The 26,255-nt window shown below is 43.4% G+C and overlaps 1 protein-coding gene across 9 annotated transcripts in view; it reads right to left on the reverse strand.

Moving 5' to 3' along the window:
* Window positions 1-4,290: 4,290 nt before the first annotated feature.
* Window positions 4,291-26,255, reverse strand: part of CREBBP (CREB binding protein) — a 103,072-nt gene continuing 81,107 nt past the window's right edge. For 8 of the 9 annotated variants that reach the window (XM_067306515.1, XM_067306514.1, XM_067306513.1 and 5 more), the window contains 11 exons: window positions 25,522-25,578; window positions 23,729-23,806; window positions 23,203-23,270; window positions 18,838-18,988; window positions 17,958-18,104; window positions 17,393-17,506; window positions 16,761-16,926; window positions 15,202-15,369; window positions 11,284-11,445; window positions 10,739-11,020; window positions 4,291-7,956 (listed from right to left, as the gene is read on the reverse strand). In XM_067306515.1, coding sequence (XP_067162616.1) covers window positions 5,788-7,956; window positions 10,739-11,020; window positions 11,284-11,445; window positions 15,202-15,369; window positions 16,761-16,926; window positions 17,393-17,506; window positions 17,958-18,104; window positions 18,838-18,988; window positions 23,203-23,270; window positions 23,729-23,806; window positions 25,522-25,578 — 3,562 coding nt within the window. In that variant the 3' untranslated portion in view covers window positions 4,291-5,787. The remainder of the gene's footprint in view (window positions 7,957-10,738; window positions 11,021-11,283; window positions 11,446-15,201; window positions 15,370-16,760; window positions 16,927-17,392; window positions 17,507-17,957; window positions 18,105-18,837; window positions 18,989-23,202; window positions 23,271-23,728; window positions 23,807-25,521; window positions 25,579-26,255) is intronic. The other variant, XM_067306517.1, reaches the window with a different exon arrangement.

Genomic DNA, 26,255 nt, shown 5'->3' on the forward strand with positions numbered 1-26,255 from the left:
GTCCCGTGCCCGTTCCCCCCCTCCGCGACTAAAGCCTCCCGCTCGCATCGGATCCGTTTTCTCTCATTTGAGCGGTTTTCCTGCTCGCCTCTGGGACCTGGGGGAGGCCCTGGCTGAGAGGGGCCAAAAGGACCGTCCCCAGGAGCCCCCGCTACCCCCGCGCTGCCCGGGGCAGGGAGGCAGCCGAGCCGGGAGCAAAGCCGCAGGCTCAGCCCCTTCCCGCCGCCATCCCCGGCCCCCGAAGGGGCCGTTGACATCTCGGGGGCAAAAGAGAGCAACGAGCAGCCGCGGCCTTTGCTCCAGAGGGGCAGCTCTGCGCCTTGGATCACCCTGCGGGAGGTCAGAGATGCTGCGGTGCCTCCAGGATCCTGCTGCAGCCAGAGCTCCCTGCCGTCCCCCAGGCTCCCTCTGATCTTACACCTCCAGCGGCCTCATTCTCCCCAGAGCCTGGCTGCTCTTGCGTCTCATACAACAATAATCGCAGCTGTAATTCGGCGCCAGCTTGTCACCTCCTGACAAAGGTGCATCAAAAATCCCCCCCCACCCCGGTTTTCATGCGGAAGGGTGTTTCCCCTCCGTGGGGTGCAGGAAGAGACGCTCTTCCAGAGCAACTCCAGAAAAAAAACCTCCTGCTCCTTCAGCACCAACGTGCAGCTCCTCCACAGATTCCCTCCTTGCCCTGCTTAGCTTGCGCTGCCCCATTTTGGGAAGGAGATCCTGATCTGTACCAAGGGACCTTTCTGCACTGCCTTTTCAGGGGTCTCCTCTTTCCTGCAGCAGAGGTGATAACTGAAATTTCTTTTTTTCTCCAAAAATTATTCTTAACCCAGACATAGAGAAGACATTTCTGATGACACACTGCTATCCAACCTTTCCTATTTTGATGGTTAAAATCCCTTCCATGTTTCTTTTACTCTAAGAACTTGCTAGCAACAGGAAGTAGACGAGCTTAGAAAGCCTCCAAGTCTAGAGCACAGCGAATTCTGCCTCTCCCGCACACGGACACCCGCAAAGGCATCTCAAGTCAAGCAGGCAGTATTTGCTGCAGGGAGCCTGCTTCATACAACTGGTCATTGGATGAGCTCGGCTCATGAAACGGGCAGAGCTCAGCGCACCAGGTCTCTGCCAGCTTCCCCAGAGACGGGGATGAGGACCGTGGACAAGGAGGTGCTGAGCTTGGGACAGGCCTTAGGAAACCCCCGCGTGCTGCACCTCCGCCAGGCTCCCTTGCCTGAGTTTGGGCACGTTGCTTGATATCCTGGTTCCCCATTCCTCTGAAATTCCTCATCTCGCAGGGCTGCCGTGAACACAGAGAATTAATACTTGACAAGGGCTGAGGCTTGGGAGAAAGGCTTTGGATGGCGCAGAGGCGAGAGAGGAAATAAACTGCTCTGCCGAGAGCAGAGTTTGGAACGTGCGCAAGAGCAAAGCCTGGCCTGAGCAAGCGCCACAGCTAAAAATAAGATTGAGCAGGTCTCATTTCAGTGAGCGCTAACCACTTCCAGACAGGGGAGACGAGGCCTTTCAAGAACCCACAGCGAGCACATAACAGACAACTTTGTAATTCCTGCACTCAGGGGAGCTCGCTAGAAAAGCTACACCAGCAATTCACTCGTGCTCGCAACTGTTATCCTTGGGACTACACCGATTCACATGTTGTTTCTTTGGTTTTCATCTAAGAAACACTTGCACGCGATGGATTTTGTGCTATGCTGGATATTAGGAGCAACAAACCCAGCATGAGCCTTTGCATTGCTACCCCAGCACCCTTTGGCTGGGCTGCAGCTCTACTGGGAGAAACCAATCCCTCCTTTAGAGTCCCTGGGCTGTGGCCAGAACCAAAATGACTTTTGAGCCTGTTTAAACACCTCCCTTCTACTACTGTGTTCATTACCACCGCCAGCTAACCCCAGAGCACTCCTGGGCTTTGCCCTGCACCTCCACCGCACTGTAACTCTTGTGCCTGTTGCTGAAATGCCCCAAATCCCCCTCCTGCCTGGGTCCGTTTTGACCATCTAGCCACCAAGCCCGCAGGGAAGGCTTGTGCGCTGCAGAGCTGGTACAGATCCTCCGCTCTGTTCAGACTCATTTTGACTGTCTGCTGGCTGGCACTGACTGCCTTCCAGCACTGTCCCCGGTGGCACGCGGGGAGCCGGCAGAGCTCACTCCATTCCCAATTTAAACTTCCCGTCTGCAGAGAGGAAACACAGGGAAGGGCAGCCAGCCCGTACACAGGTACCTGCCTACTGTACTGTGTTCTCCCCACAGCTAGCAGCTTCGTACAAAGGTTGCTACATCTTCAGAGCATTGAGAAAGCCGTCAGTCATAATCTGTTCTGGAAGAAGCATGTCACAGTCTAGCCTCAAGGACCTGGAAGCTATAAAATACTTTCATTTGTTGCTGTTTATCGACACTGACTCATGAGCACACTGCTATGGCTGTGGACACGTACCCACTTCTGGCTTCAAATATAGCGACTGATGGGGTTACTGTTCCCGGTCTACATCCCCTGCTGGAAGGCGTTTCTTCCTGAGACCCACTGCTGCGATCAGACCCTAACCCCTTCAGCCTAAAGCACCCAGGCGGAAAGGAAGAGTAGGGAGCGCTCGCACCAGTGCTGTGGGCAGATCTCTGCTTGGTGGGATAGAGGCGAGCAACCACCACCATTAACCTCAGCTGGCACATCTGCAGCAAGAAGAAATGCGCTCACAGCCTGCTGCTGTATCAGCCATGAACGAGGCGGCAGAGCAGGCAGCAGAAAGCAGAGCATGAGAGAGCTGAAGACAAAGAACAGCAGAGAACCAAGTTGCCGCAGCTCAACGTTCAGATCTGAGCACCTTCCTTCCCTGCAAAATTCAGTGATTTGTTCATAATAGGGAAGAAAGGTCTTAGCCACCACCTCCAGTGATAAAGATCCTGCACCAATCTCCGATGCATTCTGATACTGCAAATACTTTCAAGTTTCTAGGATGCTGTCGCTTATCACCACTGCAACCCCCAACAAAATACTTACAGGCAAGAATCTGAAAAATCAGAAGCCAGTCCAGCCTTTAGCCATGCTGGATTTTGTAACGAAGTTCAAGCAAGACGGGACTGAAACCTCTGCCCGGGACTGTGTGGGCTGTATTCCAAGCTCAGCCCCTATTCACCTCTGCACTTCACTTCTCTCCCTGGTAAAACACCTGCTCTTATCTAAAACAATTGCTCCAGCAAAGGGACATCCTCAGACCTAAACCTGTCCCTTGCTCTGTGCTCCCAACGCATTTCAGAACTAAGCTGTGCCTAGAAGAACGCCAGCGCAGGCTTCCCATCGGGTCTTGTCTTTCCTCTTCCCCAAGAGGTGGAATCCAAGCGCGTCGTAACACGGGAGCCGCACGGCCTCTCTGTGCTCCATACGAGACTCCGCTTATTCCAATTCAGAAGCAGCGCCAACATTTAAGAACTGGACATTAGTTGCACGTATTAGCAAGACTGAGTGCAGTTATCTTGACCCTGGGTGTCAGGCTTTGCTGATCCTACCGGGCACCAGCCAGTTTGGAACCATCCTTCAATCCAAGCAGTTTTACCAGCTTTTATTAGAAACACCAGCACATTTCAAGTTTCCTCTTTTTGATCACAAATATAGTATTTTTCCTCTTTTAAGTACACAGCATGAGACACAGCATCAGGGCTTTCCATCTTTTTTTTTTTTTTTTTTTTTTTTAAACAGCAATTTCTTTTGGACAAGCTTTGGGTTAGTGTTTGCTGACCTCACCCCAGCCCCAAATTTTGACATCTTGAATTGCTGAAGACAATTGCGTGGCCAGGTGAATCCAATGGTGGTGAAAAAGGTACAATAGGTAAGATTTGCAAGAAACGTTTAAGCAGAGACCCTCAGCAGTTAAAAAGACTTAAGGAGCGCCACAGCGCACCCCGCTTTTCTCCTTTCCAAAGATAAATCATTTGCTCTTCTCCCCCCTCCTCCCCCAACACTGCCCAACACAACGGCAGCGCCGGAAGAAGCGCTGACTCAACGTAAAAAGCCACGGTGTTCCCAGCCGGAGCAACGGCAGGCTGCTGGCTGGGCCGTTTTGCCGGGTTTGGGGCAAATCCCATCCGAGTTGCATGTAATCGAGGAGCCTCACGGTTGCAGGGATGGGATCTGAGGCTAGCGGTGGTTTTAACTCACACCTACACGGGGAAAGTTTCCCTGGATTTTAACTCCAAGAGAGTAATTCTTTGGGAGGAGGAGGGGCAAGTGTCCCCGGAACATGAGGGCATGGTGACAGGATATTAAAGGGAACATGTACATGATTTGTTATTTTTTATTCCACAGAAAACCCTCAAATCTAGACTCAGAGTTAACAGCAGAAAAATAGTGTTAAAGTCAATAGGTTCATATTTTACTGTAGACTAAATAAATTAGCCTAAAATTAACTCAGTACTTTCTATTTTTCCTTTCATTGGTGATCCTTCTCTAAATTAATGCAGTTTTTAAAAAGCAACGGCTATTAATAATTTATTCCAGTTAACCCTTACGGATGAACACCTGTAAGTATTAAATCTACGGGAACCGTTCCCCTCTCCTCTCCCTCCCCGAAAAGGAAACAAGCACTAAAGGGTGGTGTAAAACAGACATGCTACCTACAATACTCCATGTATCGTGCCACTGCTATCAATGCCGCTGGCTGCTCTGTGTAATGAGTGAATATCCATAGCCATGTCTTACAAAGAACATGATCAAAAAATATATAAATAAATAAAAACCTTAAACATTCTTACATGGATTTTTAAAGAACAGAATACATGTTAAAAACTTCAGTAATTTATATCAATTTTAAGCAATACTTTATATACAATGGAAAAAAGACATGCATAGTCCAAATACAATGTTGAAAACAGCATTTTCATAACAAAAAACCCAAACACTAAGTGTTAATACCATGTACATGAATTCAAGAAGGACCACCCTTTTTGTCTGTTGCACACAGTTTATTTAACAATATGATATTATAAGTAAGAAATGAGTTTTTTTTTGTTTTTGTTTTTTACCATTCTATACAGTGATTGAATCTTCTTGGATTTTCTTATTTATAGTAATTATAGCGCTTGCATGATTTACACTAGAATTGCTTTTCCTCATTTCAAGTTTCACATAGAAGAAAGAAAGAAAAGAATGCTTCTTCTCTATTCAAATCAGCACGGTCTAAGAGTGATCATCCCTATTTTCATCTAAAACCAGTTTTATCAGAGAAACAAAGCAACAATTTCTACATCTGCAAGACAAGGATTTTGGCATTGGCCAATGTGTGTTTTTGTGTGCAAGAGTCAATTCCTATCTTTCCAGGGGTAATACTTCAAACGCCTGCAGAGTTCGCTATAGAAAAAAAATCTTCCCACAACGTGTCAAAGTTACCGGGATACATTATAATGTTGCATTATTTCAGGAAACAGTTTCTGAATATTATTTTTCTTCTTTTAAACGCAAATGTTTAAAGTCTTGAAAATACAAATAAAAAATATGAATATAATGAACTTGTTTTCCCCATTAAAAAAAAGGTATGAGTCAACAGCAACAAAAAAATAAAAACCAAAAAAACCCACAAAAGAGACCAGATATTTTAACCGCCTGGCTTTAACAAAAAAATATATTCTTTGTATTGTTTTTTTTTTTCTTTAAACAGCAATTCATTCTTCCACGTGTAGGAAGCAGCAGTTCCATCTAGGATTCAAAACAACCCAGATGTCTGAATTTTCAGTACAAAATGTCCAAGAACACGAAAGGAAAAAAGTGATGCTCCCATAATGCTACAAACCCTCCACAAATTTTTCTAATGTGTCTCCGGTGGTATCACCGACCAGAGACAATTCGTTAGACAACGCACTCCTGTTTGGGGTGTTTAGTTGTGGAAGCATTGCACTCTGTTCCGGGTTGCCCAAGTGTCCCTGATCCATGGAGCTAGCCATAGTGACTGCGAGTCCTGGGTGGGGGGAACCAGTCTGGGGAGAGACATGGTGAGGTGACGGTTGGGGCTGTATCCTGGGTGACGGGCTGGAATGTGGTGGCTGGGACTGGGGACGGGGAGACTGAACGGGTGCTGGGGACCGCACCTGGTTGCTGAGGGAGGTGGCGATCTGCTGGCCAGGGAGATGAGACGCCTGCGGTTGTCCTGAGAGCATGTGCTGCTGTGGGCTCATGGGATTAGGCTGGCCTGGGGACCCTATCTGCTGTTTCATCTGCTGCTGTTGCAGGATCCTCTGCTGCAGTGCTTGCTGGATGTTGGGAGTGCCGTCCGCCCCCATGCCAGGTTGGCCCATCTGGTTCAGCTGTCCCATCTGAGCCATCTGTCCCATGGAACCCCCCTGTATCGATATATGCTGTTGCATCCGTTGCTGTTGCATGGCTTGAGGGTAACCTCCCGGTCCTTGCGGCTGCTGGAACTGGTTGTGTCCCGCCATCCCTCCTGCCATGCCAGCCCCTCCTTGCTGCTGCTGCTGTTGCTGCTGCTGCTGCAGTAGTTGCCTCCTCAGCATTTCTCGATACTGCGGACTCATGTTTGCCATGCTAGGGTTGTGGCCGGGGTTCATAATGTTTATCGCTTGTCCCTGGGGATTCATACCTCCTATCCCTTGCTGCTGGGGAGGAACACTCGGTCTCTGCACTCCTGCTTGCATTGCGTTCATGTTCTGCAGTCCCGGTTGAGTGTGCATGCCCGGCTGCTGCATGCCGGTCTGCGGCTGCTGCATCCCCGGCTGGGGCTGTATGCCTGCTTGCGGCTGCATCCCAGGCTGGTTAGCCACGTATTTGGCTGTTCTTTGCTTTATAAAAGCTGCCATAAGCTGAGGGTTGGATTTAAGGATATTAAGAACCTGCTGTTGCTGCTGTGGAGAACTTGGTGATTTCAAGGTCCTCAGTAAGTCCTGAAGTGCATTCGGGGGGATGCTCCGGGGCGGCTGCTGCACACCTGGCATCCTCGGCCCAGCCACTGCTTGCGGTGTTGCCATTGGCATAACTGGTCTTGCCATCCCTGGCTGCATTGGTTGCTGCTGCGGCATTGGAGGCGACTGCCACTGTCCAGGCTGCATGTTGGACATCACTGGACCGCTTACAGGGTTCGACCGGGGTACATTCATGCTAACTTGCTGCATCTGGTTCACCGAACCCACCGTCGGGTTTACTAGTCCCGGGCGACCAGGAGGCAAACCATTGTTAATGTTGTTGACCCTGTAGAGCTGCTGCTGTTGCTGGGCAGCTTCTCTCTCAATCTGCCGAGCCGCTTCCACTGCGGCCGGTGGAGGCTGAGATGGAGGTGGAGGTGCTGAAACCGGGTTTGCAGGTTTTCCTGTTGAAACAGTAGTAGGGGGCTGAGTTCTTGACACACTGGGAAAGCCAGCTGGTGACATACTTACAGGGGAAGGCTGGGGCTGGGGAGGAGGCTGCGGTGTTTGTGGTGTACTTGGCTGCTGTGTAGGGGTACCAGGCGTTGCTGAGGTAGGAGAAGGCAAACTTTGCTGAGGCACGTTTCGGGTGTTCATGGTAGCCATCCTTCTGCGCATGAGCTGCGCCTGCTGCAGGCGATGCTGGATCTGCTGCTGTCGAAGCTTGTGTTTAATATTGAGACAGAATGGCACAGGGCATTTGTTCTCTTGGCAGTGTTTGGCATGGTAGCAGCAAAGAGCTATGAGCTGTTTGCACACTGGACAGCCACCATTGGTCTTGCGCTTGCAGCCCTTGGTGTGCTGGACAACCCGTTTCATCTTCTGGCAGGATGGCAATGAGCAGTTTGCATTGCGGCACTGACAGGCATGGACAAGGGACTGAATGCAGCGCTGGATGCTCAGTCGACGTGACTCCTGGGGGCTCTTTGACTGTTGCTCTCCTTGGCTGTTGCTCTCATCATCCAGACCCAGGCCCCACTTAACCATCTTGTGGTCATGGCTCTTAGTGTTGTAGCAGTTAATGCAGAGGTCGTAGTCCTGAAAGCAAAGAAAGTCCAGACTTCAGTGGTCTAGAGCATTAACTCTATCAGTAAAAAGTGAGTGTGCAACACAAGGTAGAAGCTCGCTTTGGGTTTCAGCAGGTATAAACACACAGCAGAACAAAAGCAAGACAACAGCCACGCGTTATGAAGAGCTGCCAGTTTCAATTTACACCTGGCTTACTGATGTAGAGAAGTGGCTGCACAGCCTGTGCAGCCAGCGTGACAGTGGGACAAGGACCTTTGGGGCAGGGAGTGTTGGGCAGATGAGGGCAGAAACCTCACCAGCTGCCGCAGCAAAGCAGGCCTGCAAACATGACTCGCTCTTGACTACTGTGGGTAACAGCGCAAGTCAGGGCTGTAACTGAGCCTTCATTTTATTAAGTTAAAATATCCCACAGGGTTTGGGTTTTTGTTTTTGCCTTTCGAGGATGGGAACTATTTACTACTCTGTATTGTCAACTAAGGTACCTACACAAGGAGGACCAACAACCTCTAACTAGAGACTTAAGTTAGCTCAAGAGACGGCAAATTCGCTGATGAAGTAGAGAATACAAACTTATCACCCAAGGATCAGAGATTTCGATACAAGAGTATTGCTGCAAGTGGCAAGAGTTCCAGGCACAGGCATCATGACGCTCAAATGCTCCTCCTGATCCACACAGGCTTCATCTCCTCCAAGACTGCACTTCCACAGACCCTTTTGTCCATGGTACTTCTTTTAACAAGGCTATTTTTGACCTGGATCAGCTCACTGTGTGACGAGAGAGCCCCCAAATCACTGTGTGGTGTGAGGACAAGTGACAAGAGAAGGGTACCTGGAACCACTCCCACCGCACAGAAATGGAGCTGCCTAAAGCCAATGCAACAAGCAGCTTTTCTGTGGCACTCGTACAGTCTGACACCATGAACTAAGGGCACACAACTGAAAGCCCCAGCACAGAGGGAAGCCAGCGGTGGAGCATACAGAGGAGACGGAACAAAAGTCTAAGACCTTTGACTGCAGCTGTAGAAAGGGAAGAGAAGAGAGGCTGAATCCATTCCCCCTTGTACAACCTGGGCAGTGGCTGTCTGGATCTCTGAATTAGCACGCGCACACACAGCGCCTACCGACAAAGCTTTTGAGAAAGCTCCAGTTTGGTACAGTGCAGTCTCTGAATAACTTGCTTTTTTCCTTCAGCTGCACACCAAGCAAAGCTCCAACGAGCTGTCTGTAGAGAAGGCCAGAGCCTGGGCTGATACAATTCTCAAACATATCAACATTACAACGAATCCTCTCTCAGGACTGAGCCTTATTTTACCACTTCCATTGTGACAATCAGTGTCCTAAAAACCTGCCTGTAGCCTTAAATGTGGCAGTAGCTTAGTATTTTCTTAGAATCTAACCTCAAAAGTTATGCACCAGAAGAGATTACTGAAGAGGACATGTAGCCATCAGAGTTTTTTTTAAAAAGTCAAGCATCTGACACTAAAGGTTTAGGTGTAAGTGACCCTTCCTTGTGGCAGAGGGACGGAGGGGACACCTTCGTGGAACCCCTCCAAGCCCTATTTGACTGCACCTAACTACATTCATACTAGTGAGCTAAACCTAGCTCAGAGATAACAGTAAGACAAACCTACCTTAAGTGCTTATAAATCAGGGTTTTGCTCTTTACTATTCTTAGTGTAATTACTGATTACTAATTGCTACTCTGAATTTTTATCTCTAAATGACCCTTAAATAGAGTTCAAGTTTCATGCTAAGACGGACACTTATCTGAAAACTTGCTCAGCAAAAATGCCCACGTTTTCACTGCCCTGTGCTTTCTTGCTAGAGAAAGGTCACTCCTTTATGCAGAAGTACCCAGAAGAAACCTGAAGGCCATACTTCCTTCCACTGCTTAATTCTCCTAGTGTGTAGATCTGTTTCCTGAAGTCTTGCCTCAAGAAGCCCTGCTCAACACTTTCCTCAGAGGCATTACTTAAAGCTCTTCCACCACAAACCCTGCACTAACTTCCAGTGTAGAGACTAGGCTGTGCTCACTCAACAATTTTTCTGGTTCAGCTACAGCCAGAGGTCATCGCAAGCCCTTTAGAGGCTACGTCCCCTCAAGTCCACCTGTATAACTGCTCGTATAACTGTTCTCTAACATAGTTCAAAGTGATCTATGCTGTAAAAGGACTAGACATTAAAGCATTGAGCCAGGTTAGGAAGCAATTATTTGGGCAGATCTGAAGGGCAAGCAACTTCCAACGTTGGGCAGAAGAGGCAGTGATGAAGAGCTGTGGTAGCCTCCTCCCCCAGCTTCGCTGCACTCATTACAACACGAAGTACCACGTACAAAGCGGAGTGAAAGCTGCCTTGCACAAAGCTCTGCTAATTTCTCTCATGGACACATGTTTAATGTGGATTAGCTGGTGCCCAAGGAATTCACGCTACTTCCTACAGTTACTTTGTGACACAGTCACGCCCTACCATTCAGTCCTAAAATTCTTTAATATGAAGCTAAAAGCTTTGTCTGTGCAGAGGAGCTGCCTGACACAGCCATAGTGGAATAAATGACACAGAAGCAGCCATTCCAGAGTACAGCAGCTTTCCGTGTGTATTAACTAAAAGCACTGATTCCAGAAAAGGTGCTCCATTGCAATAGTCACCTTCCCTATGCTTAGTAGCCCTTATATGAGAAAGGGCGTAATATGGAGAACTTTAGACAATATCCAGAAAACCCAGCTTTGTTGGGAGGGCAAGAGAGCATGGCTGCTGTGAAGAAAAACACCCTCAGACGATATACGCAACATACCTCACAGACAGTGCAATGCCACCTCGTTTCCACGTGGTGTTTGCACTCATTGCACGTATAGACAAAGCGATCCTGCCCTTGCGTGTGCAGCTCTACAAGCATGCACAGCGTGGACCACTTGGATCGGCGTAGTGAGGAGAACTCCCAGTGCTTGTCTCTGGCTAAGGTGAGAAAGGCATCTCGCCCATCCATCAAATCGCAGCTAAGCAATGGATCTGGGTCCACGATGGGAGGCAGAGTGTTTATTACAGGTCCAGCGTGTAAATGAATCACAAAAAAGACCTGCAGATAAAAGGGGGAAAAAAATCAACGAGGTTAGATAATCTTGCAGCAAAAGGTTATGTTCTATTGCAGAAATGGTTTACCACAAATGTTACCTAATTAAGGTAGTTTAGGGTAATCTCTGTCAATATGTCGTTACATGACAGAAAAAAAAAATCTAGAGCAATCACAAGCTTTACTCCTGATTTTTCAGTTCTGACTATCATCATGCCTCATTTTACAGGAATAAAATCTTCTCTTTATGCAGCATATTCTGGCAGTACCTCTTTATGCTTCTCCATAGTGGCATAGAGCTTCTGAGACAGATCATTGGACACATTTGGCATGCTGGGTTTCTTCTTGTTAGCTCTGCTGATGCTACTCTTATTCTTGTTGGTTTTTTTGTTGTTCTTTTTCTTGGCATTTTTGCTGTCGCCCTGGCTTCCCTGCAATAAATGCACAGGAAAGATGTTTAGTTATATAGAGCTCCCTCCCATTCACTCTAACCGAAAGCGAAACGCTTTTGCTGTCAATAACAGGACTTTGTTCCAATGCCTGCAAGTCTGCCACGTTGTGTTAAATATATCCTATCTTCCAGGAAAAATCAAAAGCCAAACTGGGAAGCAAGCAATTTCAAATGCTGTTTAAAAATAATCTACATTATGCATACACATTAAATGATTTGTATCTTACATTTATTTTTTTTCCTTCTGAAACACTGTACTTCAGCTTCTGCTGCTTAACTTTACAAAATTTTATAGATACCTGATGAGAAAGAGAGTTAAAATTAAAATGGACTTTTAAACATTTCTAGCAGAGTAGCATTTTGCTTTGTTGAGCACCCGGGCTTTCGTGCACCTGCTTGAGCTCTGATTTAACGTTTTTGAAACTGAACAAATTCTTAGGGTGCACAGATCAAAACATGCAGGATTTTAAACTAACAAAACACATTATTCCCATCCCGAAGACTGGCCACTGCATATGCGACTCGTATATGTCTTTTTTTTTCCTCTCATAAGCTACAGCAACATAGATGACAGTGACCATATACTGAATGCTAAAGGTAAGAGGAGTTAAAGACTTGCTCAAAAGTCCATCAGTTGGGATTTACATGTCTGACTTCAAAGGAGACGTTATAATAATGAATAAAAAGAAGTAGCAAGCATGTCTTTCAGGTCAGGTGAGGCTATTTAGATGATCTGTGAAAACCATAATAACTTTCAGACTTTAACTGCCCTTGGAAAAAAAAAAAAAAAAAAGAAAAAAAGAAAAAATCCCTCCCCTGCCCTCAAGCAGGGAGATCTCCACCCAGTAAAAATCCCCTCTCTGACTGCTAAAAGGTTGATTTTCACAATGTAAAAATAAGCTACTGACATGCTATTGATATATATAAGAAAGTTTCGTGAGCACTACATACAGGCAAAAGACAGGTTTTATTTGTAAGCATATTTATTCAAACACAAACCAAAAATATTCCAACTGAAGAGAGCAACCCCCCCAAGCAGACCGTATGCCTCACCGTCATCGCTCCACCCCACTAATCTGGCCTAGATACAAATCCTCTCTCCAACTTTGCTTTTTCAGCAACTAGTTTTATTGATGTTTTGACCAAACCTGTTTGGAAGTAAAATTACACTACTTTATGGGAAGCCAAACAGAGCTCTGAAGTCATTTAAACGTATTCAGAATTGAGTTGACAAACTGACAGAATCGAGTTTGACAGAGTCAAGCAAATGACTTCTTTTTCCCCCCAAATTTTCTATCGTGCTGACGGAGTTACGACACGGCCTCCTTCGTCTATGCGTTCTGAGTATCAACAGAGATTTTAAAATTTAAACCTCAACCAAGGAAGACTAGAATTATCCTGTCAGCTAAGTTTCAGTCAGTTTTCTTTCTGCTCCATCTTTAACCGGTTTATATTTGGTCAACCAGACAAAGCTATTCCAAAAGGTCCTAAGAAGTTGCACAATTATTTTTCTACCATTTCAAATCTTGGCGATTTAGCAGATTCAGCCAGGTTTGCCAGCGACGGCGACAGTACGGTTCCTACGAGCGTCTTGTCCCTTCGCAACCTTTCTCAGGAGCTTTTGAGCATTATCCAGCACCTCTTTAGAGTTTCTTCGAAGCGGTAACTGCAGCACACTTTCGATCAAATTCTCCACCTTTCCAGGAGGAGGTTCAGCGTTTTTGGCAGCTGACGGCAAGGATCAACACAACCTAATTTCATCTGTATTCACGTGGAGCTCAGTAAAATTTACAGTTAAGGGAAAGGTGCTTGTTGCTGTTTTGCCACCGCAGTAACACACAGGGTACACAAGGCTGGGCCAAACGCTATTAAATGGCACATTAGAAACCAGCCACAAAAAGACACTGTTACTTTTTTTAATCAGTGAAACCTTGGGACAGGAGAGCAGAAAGAGAAGAATGATGCAAAAAAGTTAACCACAGCATCTCCTAATCATGGAGATGGGTAAATTTCCCAAAGGCTGCCTGAGTTTAAGGTAATTTTACCCCAAAAGCTTCTTCCCATGCTTCTTCACTAAAATCCATAACCCCTACCACTCCTCAAGTCTCCCAATATGGTTAAGGGCTGAATTTCATAGTCTATACCATCATCTCTAGACTGGGGTACAAATGCTCATGGCCCTTGAATTTGTAGCAAACTTCCTTGGGAAATCTGCAGACGCAGCAGAGAAAAATGAGCTACGTGGTGATCTGCTGCAGGCGGCTACCATCGTCTCTGCTCCTTGATACGACTTTCACTTTTTCCTCTCTAATTTTGTTCTGTTTGCGTGTTTCCTTCCACAGGACACAACTTGGGAGGTGACCACCAAGCTACGCTTCTCCATCGTTTTATCAGGATGCCTGCAGCCTCGGGTGCTCACCACGGTTCAGCTGCGCTTGGCTTTTTAAGAGCTCGCTCTTCACATGTGCAAACTTTAGCCCTAAGAACTTCAAAAGAAAAGCCATGGATGGTTACAGTCATGGCTGCATCTTCTCACTTTACACAGACATCTTGTATGCACGTAGCAGTTAGCTGTTTGGGGCTTTTTAAGAGCACACTTTTCCCCACTTCGATGGCACTTTGCACTGGCACGTTCCCTGGAAGGGCGTGCTTCGAGTCAATGCAAATGATACCGCTACCAAAAGAAAAACCGCAACTTTAGCTTCAAAGCTTTGCCTTCCTGCTGTTTTTATACTGTTAGATTTGTTGAAATATTTCAAAATTAAAACCACATTCAGAAGGAAAAAGGTGAAAGCTATTAACTTTACGGTTCTGTAAGAAAAACAGCAGTAAACTATGTCAGCTTTAGAGAAGCTGTGAAGGGTTAGTAGAAGACACTTCCTGACGTAATGAAATCGATGTATTAAGGCCTCTTGCTCCACTCAATCACATGCAATATATACTGCATGCAAACTGTCAGGGCATCTAAGCTGAACGCAGTTCCTCCCCAGGTGAAGCTTTTGGTTCCATCTCATTCTGCCAGACTTCGTATTTTCATACTAAATTAATTCCCAAAACATCCTTCTGCAAATCACAAATAAAAGGGACAGTACAAAAGCACTAAAACCATTTGTTTTCCGATACTCTTGCTGACAAGACACAGAAATGTAAACAACTAATGAAATTCTGGCCAGGAGCCTGAGAAAGAAATTTGTTCTATTTATAGACAAAAGAAAGTGCTTGCGAAGGAATACCACCACCAGGATCAACAACTCACGCCGATGGGAAGTTTGCAATTTCAGTCCCCTACTGCGGAAATCGATCCAAGTACCTTTGCTAAACGACGCCAAAATTGAATCCAGCTTTGAAAAACACAGCACCTTTTAAAGCACAAATACTGAAGGGGGTTTGCAAAAGGTGTGAACCAGAAGCTCAGCCAAACGACTGCAAGCAAACGTAGCAGTCCTGATGCAATGCAACAGTAGCTTAACACATTTTTCTGAGAATAGAGATGCTGAAATGACAATTCCCCAAAACAAAGAACAACAAAAAAAACCCAACTCCAAAAACCAAGCCATCAGTATACTTGTTATCTGAGAAGAAAATCAGAAATGCAGTTAAAGGGAAACCTTGATTTAACATCTGATGTGGAAGAACAACTTTTCCAGTTTTCAGGATACGAACTCTCTAATTTACTAGAAGTTTAACCGACAGCTTTGTGATCCAGAAGGAAACAGAGCATGTGAAGTTAACTCACCTCTGTTGTTTCACTAGCTGCGGTACTTTCTTCCTTCTTCCTTTCCTCCTCTTCCTGTTCCAACTCTTTAATGCTTTCTTCCAGCACGTTGGGCCAGAAATCACCCTCAAAGTAAGGCAGCTCCTTGGCACTTGTCAGCCTGTCCTCAGTTGCTTGTTTGAAGATGTCCTGTTAAGTGTATCACGCAAAGTCAAGAATAAACGAAGACCACTTAGAGGAGAACCAGACATATGCAACACTAAGATCCAGTACTGCCTCAGGCAGCCATGCCTCGCTTACAGCTCACATCCCACCCTAGGAGGCCTTTTTTCTGGGCACATTTCAAAGAACCAGCCTGGCAATATGGGCAACAGCCCACTCCCAGGCCTGTCTTCGAAATACAGCTGCTGAGGCTCCCTCAAACCTCCATCGTGCAACTGGTTCATGCTCCTGACACGATGGGAGAGACTGAGGAACCCCTGGAAAAGAAAACAAACCCTCCCCGCAGTTACTATGTGAATTAATCAAGCCCACACCGCTTAACTTCTCCTGTATCGCTCCTGGACAAGAGCAGAAACCATCCTAGTGAAAGCAAGCATCTCTCACCTGCCCCTTGCTCTTACAAATCTGAAAGCATGCAAGGACTTCATCCACGTGCCTGGGCTGTGCACTCTACATGCAATAAGCTTACTGCTGGATAAAGCTCTGTGGACTGCCTATCCAGAAAGACTGGGAATCACTGAGCGGATACTGGCCTCTGAAAAGGAGCAGGTATTTTATGCAGCTGTTCTGGGTGCATTTGAAAGCGCCTAAAGTCCAGCTACAGGTTTAACAAACAGGTACAAGGCTAGCTGGTTCTCCTCTTAGGTTCAAGACCAGCTTCTTATTAGGAGAGAAATAAGACTTTCTAGCCGCATCCTCTCTTTGCTACTCCACATCAGATGACAAGGCTCGATACACGCTGTTCTGGTTCCACACATTTAGTAACTGTCACTTACAATCAAAACATCAGTTTTTCCCAGCACTGTCACTACCATTAAGAAATTCTTGCAAATTTTAACACGTAAGGAGCGGCAAATGCTACCTTTGCCATTTTAAGCTTACTTCCTTGGGAACATGTGTGATATCCTCCAATTATAAAACAAAAAAAAATCCTTTTATCTTGAAGTGATGAAGCTCTTTCATAAGCAGTTTTTTGATCTCACACTAGTAGAGTCCCCATATTCTACCTGAGTCTCCGGAATCACCGGAACTGAACAACTCCTCTAAATCCTAACAAGCCACCTACTTTCTTGCTTAGGAATGACAAATACAGGAAGATGGGTTCTCGTACACTTCTGAATTCTGTGTCCTTTCCCCCTTAACCAGCAGAAACTAATACTGAGGACACCATCCTCTTAATCAGTTATTACAGTCCAGAAGTAATCCACTCGCTCTTCTCTATCCTCTCTCCCTTAAGCACCCCACCAGGAATGCACACCCCCACTTTGGGAACCCCACCACGTGGCGTAAGATGGTATTAGCTACCTTCGAATAAAAAGCCCTGTAAAAATCAATTTGTCAGGTGAACAGTAGCAAACCTTGTAGTCATGAATGATTCTCTCAGCAAATGCCTTGTCCAGCATCTTCTTATACCATTCTTGCAAGCGTTTGGGTTTGGGTATTTTCTGATCAGGTGGGTGGCAATGAAAAATATAGTCATCTCCTTCACTCGGGGGACAGGCCCAGATGTGTCCTGTCACATACCTGCAGTTCACACACAAGAAAAAAAAAAATCTCAACTACAGTTTTGTCCACTATCTTAAAAACTAGCTCAGCCAAGCTGAGATGTGAATTCAGACCTCTGGCTTTTGTTTTTTATTTTATTTTTCCTTTTTACTACATATGTTGAGGCAATACCCTCTATCTACACAACAGATGGAAAAGAGTCCAGGATCTCATCATGAAGCTTAAGCTTAGACCGGACTGCTGATATAAAGAATGATATGTTGACAATCTAAGCAATGAAAGGTTTAAGAATCCTAAAGACAAAAAGAAAACCCTAATGACAAAATCCAATCTGTCTCCCCACCGGAGAGGCGTGTGTTCTACACATCTCAAAGAGAGGGCAGAAAGAGGAAGAGACCGTCTTAAGTGAAAAGCTACTTGGCAGCCTGGATAAGCAAAAATTTAAGAAAAAAAAGATTTCTTTCTTTACAAAGATTTCACTCACCCAAGTTTCTTCACATACTCCAAATATCCAATGAGGATTTCATGATAAACTGCAGTTCGGAGACAACGTGGGCGGAAGAAATGAATACTATCTAGATATGATATGTACACACGCCTATGGCAATGAGAGAAGAATGATAGAAAAATCATTCTTTCTTGTCTACTGAGAACTGACTTTCATAGCACATACATATACAATCATACTGAAGAAAGAAAAACTAATGATTGCAGATTATTTTAATAAATATTCAAGCATCTTAACATGGCATAAACAGTTCTTAAAAGCAAAAGATAGGTAGTGCTGCTTTCTAGACAGCAAGAATATACATTAAAAGGCTAGGTTAAGCACAGAATACAAAAGAAGTTTTTAGAAATTGTAACATTTTTGTTGTGAAGTTTGTTTTTCCCATCCAAGTCATCTGCAGTCATTCAATAAGACTTATTTGTGCCACAGAATTGAAACCTATCTCCCAATCTTCTGTTTTTGAAAGTAAACATAGCTGTAGCAGTGAATATAGCAAGATGTTCTCTGTGTGAGAGCTACCAGTACAGAAAAGAAAGAGTACCTTGTATTTGGAGGGGGGCAATCCGAGCCATACTCCTGCACATGCATGCCAAAGAAGCACACGTCTACTCCGTCTATCTCCTCAAATGCAAACAGAGCTTTGGTACGGTAAGGGAAAGACTCCGACATCTCACCTGAATCCACAAACCTGAAGGAAAGGGTGGTGGGAAGGAACAGACACAACCAAAAAAGCCAGTTAGTAGACCAGTGTCCTTCCAGAAGGAGGAAATTCTTTTTAACCTTATTTTTAGAAACATTTATGCAGAAATTAAAATAGGGTCACAGCAGAGCTGTGTCAAACCAGGGAATCCTGTCAGTGCAAAGTCAGTTGCTACAGAATTCATGGAAAGACAGTTTCCATACAGTTAACACACGACTGAAAGGGCAAACACTGAATACAAGACCATCCTCAGAAACTGCAAGCCTTTAAACATACTGCAGAGGAGAAAATGTGAGGCACTACAATTAACTGAAGTTAAGTCAATGCAGTCTTTATGGATTAAAGCCAAACGACTTCCAAGAATAAACCTTTGAAACTTTTCATTTATCATGAAGTAATTGGAAAATAACTTTAAACTATGAATCCTGTAATGCTGGCCAAAAAGAGGTCAGACTCTATCTGAAGATTTAGCAATACAGAGTCACAGCGTCAAACCAAAACCAATACGCTCCTCCCAGCTGAAATACAACCGGCAATCACCTTCAAGCTCATTTACTGCATATGGCTTTTCTTATCTTTCATAACCTGCTTACTCATGCTTAAGTTTCAAAAATCTGCAATGGGGTTAAGGTGCAAATTGGCCCAGTTTTGCTCTATTTACGCAGGAAGAGAGCGTAAAAACAATTTTGAAATTGAATTTTGTTATAATAAATCGACTAACCTGGATTTCATTCCTGGTTTCACTTCTACTGTCTTATCTGAACTCGCTACCACTCTGACGAAGACCTCTCCAGCTTCGGGATGATTCTGTCGTCGCAAGAACTTGTTTACTCTATCTTCCAAATGGTTTCCTAAACGCGTAGTCTGCAGCCCTGGAAATGAAGGGGGGAGCGGGAGAAATTACTCTTAAGTTCAAGAGCAGTTACAACGTGCACAAGATCCTTCAGTTTGCTTCTCAGAATGCAAATACGCTTTGTTTTACCTCCACGTAAAAATTTAGTGTTTTCATGTCTATAGCCAACATTAAAAAAAGAAGAAAAAGTGACCCATGTTCTTGCCCAAAGCTTGAATTTTCACACCCTTCCAAGTAAACCAAAACCACTACAGTGGAAAAATTACTTAGTAAGTGAACAAAGAGGGCTTTACGTAGCGTTTTCAAACGTGCAGGCTTATTTTATGAACACTGCAAATGTTTTCTCCTAGCAAAAACACTATTTGGCTGTTTGACAGAGATTACATCACTTCATAGCGCTGGCTCGGTGCCACACCTTTTCAAGCAAAGCAAAGCAAAGCAAAGCAAAGCAAAGCAAAGCAAAGCAAAGCAAAGCAAAGCAAAGCAAAGCAAAGCAAAGCAACAGAAATGAAAAGCCTTTTGACTTCAGCAGAGATTTCATTGCTTTTTCGTTTCTTTTTAAGAGAGCTTTCAGATTGAACAGTTACAGTAATCTGCACATAAAGCTTAAACAGTTCTTGCACGGTGCTGGAGGTCTTTAGAACTTCTAGTCCACATATCGTCCACAGCCCTTCTTCAAGTCTTTACATTTACAGTTAACTTTTGTGTGAATAGCTGTTTTTGTAGTACTATGGGATGTGATAGTTTTCAAATAAATTTACAACAAAGTCCAGAAATTAAGATGAAGATTTCAGTTAAATTGAGAAAACAGAAGTAGTACACGGTTTTGAAGATTTATGACTATTTCTCTTATCCTACTGTTTGCATTTATTTTACCAACTAATATTTCTACTTCATTTTTAGGGCCTGTCTACTATCTTTTGCCAAAGCGATGGTGCAATCTACAGATACTCATTTTACTAAGACACATTTAATTTTCAGCCCTTCAAACGCTTCATTTTTCAGTTGTTATCTAGCTACTGACACAAGGCTTTGGTTCCTCTCTCTGACTGCTGAGGTTGCGTGCAGAATGCTGCAGTGAAACAGCGACGCTGAAAATTATTTTAGACACCAATACTGGGAGAAGAGCCACATATCCACAAAGGGAGATTTTTTGTCCTAATGGATTTATATACTCGAAATTTTATTTTGCAATCGGTTTATAAAAATGCTCAAACGCAGCAGTCTTGTTTTACACCTTCCAGCCCGTCGCCTTGCCTGGGGAGGCTGCGTGGTTATGACATCAGGAGCACCGCACACTCTAAATATCATTTACTTGGGAACAAGCAACACTGTTTAAAAGCTAAAGTAAAAATACACCATTCCCTTTAACAATTCTAATGCTCTGATTCAAGATATTGGTCCTTCCAAGTATAAAAAAGAGGACTTTAAGGGGAATCCATAAATATGCTCCCAAGAAATTACTCAGTTTTGTTAATTTTTCTCATGACAAACAGAAAAAGTGAAACAGCTCCATTTCAGCTAATGAGTTGGTACATATTTAGAAAGGCAATTTAGGTAACTCTACAATCTTGTTTTGTTTTCATTTTATTATCTTTCCAATGCTAAGCAACCAAATGGTATCTGCTTCCTTCCTTCTACTGCTCACAGTAAGACTTGAAAAATGAGGAAAAAGGCCAAACAGAAATACATACATACTTACATCTATATATATCTATATATATATATCTAAAAATATACAGAAGAGCAGCATTAAGATTACATGCACCCTAAACAAGGGATCCAGAAGCCGTGTATTCTGATGCATTACAGCATGCAAATTCTTTTAGGAAGTGACTGTATTTTGGTTCTTGGACACATCCAACGTGCATTTCCAACAACAGCTCAAGTCTCAAAGAAAACTGCAGTGCAAATTTGAAAAAAGGCATCCAAACTCGTAATAATGTAAGTGGTCGTTCGGGCAGCTAGAGCACAGTACAGGAGTTCTGTTGTTTTGCTGTGGTCAACGGACATTTGTTGTGGTCAGACGTTTGCTGCTGGATGAGTAATAAGACAGATAGGAAGGAAGCTGGGCTTCTTGCTTGCCGTGACTTTTTTGTCAGTCTGCTTTTTGGAAGTGATGTCAGTGTATCGTTAGGCTTTGAAACATGTCTCTGCTTTAGCTACTAGTTAAGTAACATTTGTACATCTTCTTAGTAAAAAAAATACTCTGAAAACTGCCGATTTCACAGTGTAACACAGCTGTACACTGGGCTACGGGCTCTATTTGGCACAGCATCAGTCAACTTTCCTTTTAATGCAACTTACTCACTATGTGTTTAAGATAGCCAGTTTTACTTAATTTACATTAAAAACATGAATGTTACCGTAACGGCTGAGCAATAGCTTGCAGCCGAGGGCTGTGCTAACCTGATTGTCAGCAGTTATGCCAGCACGCTCGAGAGAGTGTAGAAATTTTGACGGCGACTCAGTAAGAAAGGTTTTTTTGTGGGGAGAGAGAGGAGGGGAAAGGAAACTTGTTAATGGTTCAAACCCTCATCATTCCAGTTTGGTTTTAGGCCAGAAACGAGACCAAGGTTTTGATAACAAGAGCAGGCTTTCCTTCCCTGGCCTTGTATTTCCATTAGTGAGCACCGTTAAAGGAAACGGATCTCAAGAGCTGAGCCCACTCGTGAGTTAGAACTGGCAGCTGGACTGAAATCATCGTGGGAAAAAGAAAAGCGAAGAGCCAAACAGCAGGGAAAGGGAAGGAAAAGGAGGTGAAGGGAAAGGAAAAACACCATTATGTCCCTTTCCAGATCCCCAAGGAGCAGAATGGTTACCTTAAACAACATGCTAGTTACTCAAATACCTTTTTTAAGCAACGTCACAGAAAAGCTGCGCACTTCCAAGGAATTGCATAGTTGTTATTTAAGACAATTTAAGTGAATATATTCCTTAAAGTCAGCATACATAGGAGACACATCTATTTAAAATGGTTATCTAAAACTACATTTTTATTTCATCATTAATGTTCTCTTGCAACCTTAATCTGTTTTTAATGAGACTAATTTTAATCTTTTTAATAATACTATCTTGCATATGTCAGGTTACTCTGGAGACTATACTGATTACTGTAACTTGATAATGCAGTATGAAATGTATTATCTCCAAACTACCCTTTTAAAATGTCTTATTATGCTGGAACTGCAATCAATCACATATGACCATACCAAAAAAATTATGTTTAATCCACAACAACTGCTTTATTACAATTTGGGAGATTTATGCCTGCAAACTCATAGGTTTTTAATATGACAATGTAAAGCCGAGAACTTCAGAGGAACAAAGGAAGAACAAGGGAGGAATCACGTCCACCCGCAAGTATTAGTTGTATAGTTCTTGCACTTTCCTTTATTTGGATTTCTTCTAAGTACGTCTGAATCACACTGTTGGTTTCTACACCCGCTTTATTCTTCTACTTCATGCCACGGACACTGCATTTCAAATGCTGGTCCCTACTCTCTTTTTGCCTTCCACTGCGTATGAGTAGAAGTTATCAACGGATGTTCTCTAACGTTGAATGCACACAAAGAACACTGCACAAGGATTACTAAAGAAGTGAAGCAGCTTGGCCTAGCAGCTTTTGGTACTCTTTTCAGTGTACATTTCAACAGGATTATGACAGTGTTTACTTTCAAGAAGATGGAGACATGTAATTCCACAGGCTACTTATTCTGACTGACAGCTCCTATACCACAGTCCACTCCAGAAGAAAAAAAGAGCTCTTCAAATATATTATTCTCTGGCACCATCACAGTACACCTGAGATGCCACACAACTTGTTACTACATGTTTTTTGAAGGGCAGAGACAGTAATTTACTACAGTTTCAAGGCTATATGGAAACCTGTTTAAATTTGGTCAGCCAAGTGCCTGCAGCCTTATGCTCTTGCTTTTTCTTTTTTTTAAATCTTGGAAAAATAGGGACATAGATGCTGAAGACCTCAGACAGCACAAACACTGGCTACAAGTCTGCAAAGAGTAGGTCTTTAAAACGTTGATTAAAATATGACAGCTACTGAAGCCTTGGGTTACCCTATCGCCCATTTTGCAAATGTTCTTGTACTGTCTGTCATGACACGATAGAGCCTCAATCAAAAAGCGAACATAACGGAAACATTTGCAAAGGAAGGAATTAGGGTGGCACAGAGATGATGAAAAGTGAAGAAATAAATAGAAAGATCAAACTCACTTTTAGCACTGAATTTGTTTTCTTTACGTGTTCTACCAGTTTTCTTCAGACAATTATCACAGACAAACCTGTTGAGAAAAAAATTCCCCCAAACTTAATACAAACCCATTATCAACTAGTTTAATTCGGCATTTGAACCCCTGATTTTAATTGTCAGGGTGCAATACATTTTTCTCTGTATTTGAACAGCTTTTATCTTTCCATTTTTGAAGGACTTAAAGCCCTTCAGAGCTGGTTTAATTCTGCAAGCAGTTGCACATGCATTTGCGTTCTTCAGTGCACAAACTTAACTCCTGCCACCTACCATGAACAAGTCTGTCTCATGCACATTTTCATCTGAATATACTTCACTGAGACCACTAAGACTCCCCAAAATGTATTTTATTTAGGGATGCTTTGCCCTTTTGTACATAGTTCTTAGAAGATAGTGACTGCATATTAAAAAGCAAAGGCAGAACATCTTAATTATATAAGGAACATTGGTCTTATTGTACAAGGGTTAAAAAATTAATCAACATCTCCTTACCCTGAAGGCCAAATAATATCATAATGTAACACACAAATCTGGTGCATCTTCCGACCACACTCTTTGCAGTCAACAAACCTGAGAAGAAAAAATAAAACTAATCACTTTTGTTATTAGGCATGTAAATCCTCCAGATTTCAATGAGGAGGTACTTTCCAACCCTCTACTAAGAACTGAATCAACTTCAACAGGCCCAATTTATATGCCAATCAAAAATATTCATTGTAATAGCTTCAAATACGCATCTATGAATTCCACGTGTAAATAAGATCAAAATGTATGTAACAGCAAATAACATGGAAATTGTAAAATCTATGAGTTAAAAAGCAAAATGGATTTTTGGGCACGACTCTAAATCCTTTCTATTCATTCCTAAGCAGAATTTTGAGTATTCCCAACTTCACAGAATTCTGCTTAACAATATCTCCACAGATTTTATTTTCAACTGTTGCAACCGCAGGTTGACAAAACAGTTGCTCAACTTACTACAAGTGTAAAAACTAGTCATTCGTGAATGACTGTGCCAACAATACATGTATTAGCTTGTCTTCACCTGCATGGGTTTGCTTCAGCTTTTCAGCTTTTTTTTTTTTTTTTTTTTTTTAACTATATTAGAAAACATACAAACTTTTGGATGGGAAAACCATCGGAAGGGTTTACAGTCAAGATTGCAACATATTTATGGAACCAAATGTATTGGTCTATCTGAGCAGTTCACCTTTAAAGGGCTGGAGGAGGAGTTCTAATATTTGCAAAGATGAGAAAAGGAATTCACAAGTATTACATATCAACCATCAGAGAACAAAGTATCAGTAAGATAAAGTCTGTTTTCAGCAAGCTAAGGACAGTAGGAACGGTACCACAGTGCTATTACAGAAATATTAATCTTGGCTTTTACTGAAACGAAGGGTAATAAACACAAGCAAGGAGGAGTCCTCTTTCAGTAGGCTAAGCACTCACTTGAAGAGAAATACATATTAAGAGGTCTAGCTAAACCAGAAGAGAAAATCCATAACTCTTGTGCACCCACAGAGGTACACAGGGCTTAGTATCAAAGGCTATGTATGATGAAGGGCCATTTTTAACCACAGTTTATGTAGCGTCTTGCAGAACATACCTTAGCAATTACTGTTACCCAAATGAAGCCAACAACAGCTTAAAAGAAAATTACTTAAAACATCTGCTGACTTTTCCATTTAGAAAGAAAAATCTTAAATTCTTTCAGGGTTTCTGCCTTATTTGCTTTAGTAAGGCTGTGTGATTATCAGCTTCTTGTAACCCAACTACACCACAGGCTGAAAACTGAAGAATATGAGTGTCTTGCAAGGCCCATCAGAGGGTTATGCCAATCTGGCAGCTCATCACCAGGACAGGAGATCTTGCTCCTCTGTGCCTCCCATGGACATGCAGTTCTGCTGCTTGCTGGATCTTTACAGAGCTAATTCAGCTCACTAACCCAGCAGGGCTGCTCTTCTTTTCCTGGATTACTTTTCCACTGTATGAAGTAGGGATTCAAGAGCCTGAATCAGTTCATGCAAGGATACAACTAGCACCAGAAATAGTAGAACAGAGCAAGAGCAGGAGCTCTCTTTCAGCAGTGGTGGCCATTAGATGGATTCAAGCTTCATGGGTAAAGCTGCAACTCTGCTGCTCATTTCCAGGACTCTAAACTGAGACCTCGTGAATTGAAGGCTTAAAGGAAGACCTCTTTATTCACCGCCTAATCTCTGAAGTGCTGGACAAGTGAAAGCCACAAGATTATCTTAACATAAAAACAATGGCCTGGTACTTACGGCTCTGGATCTAGTGTATCATTTTTCTTCTTTTCAAACTGATCTTTAGAGATGGTTCTAAAGACAAAGAGTTAATATGAAATCTCAGTAGCACCTTTATATCAGAGGCTGAGACAGTATCATTCTTGTCTGAATTGCAGCAAATGAGCAAACCTCGAGTCTGAAGTAAGCATATCAGTATCTACTTTCTGTTCCGAGAAAGCAATTCAGCTTGTTTTTATTTTAAGCTACAGAAAATATTTCTCCCATTTCATTTTCTGGGGTAGATTATAAGCAATATAATAAATAGGCTAGCGTGTACATAAATCACAAAGAACAAGGGAAGCGCTGGTCAGTACAGCAGCCACCTTCCAAAGCAGCTAGTGTTCCTCATAAATCTTAGGGCATCTTATTTTCTGGCCAGGTTAAGACAAGCCATTGGCTTCATAAACAAAAGCTGTGCTTCAAAAGGTGATAAATCAGGATTAGCAAAAGTCTTTAATTTGAAAAGGTAAGGGATTAGTAACATTAGTAACATTTATTGACACTGCTTCAAGATTCCCCCTCCCCAACCACATTATTTAGTGTCTGTCACCCCTGGGATTAGTTTATGGGCAGCTCTCAAGCAGCTTAACAGGACTCAACAAGCAATGCCGTTGGGTAGACCGATAGACTTGACGCAGTAACACCAGTTAATCATTCGTTACTGTAAAAATTAGCAAGAAAGGAGGCAAACACCCAAACCGGCAACAGCT

This window comes from Apteryx mantelli, chromosome 16, assembly GCF_036417845.1.
Source record: "Apteryx mantelli isolate bAptMan1 chromosome 16, bAptMan1.hap1, whole genome shotgun sequence".
Classification (NCBI taxonomy): Eukaryota; Metazoa; Chordata; class Aves; order Apterygiformes; family Apterygidae; genus Apteryx; species Apteryx mantelli.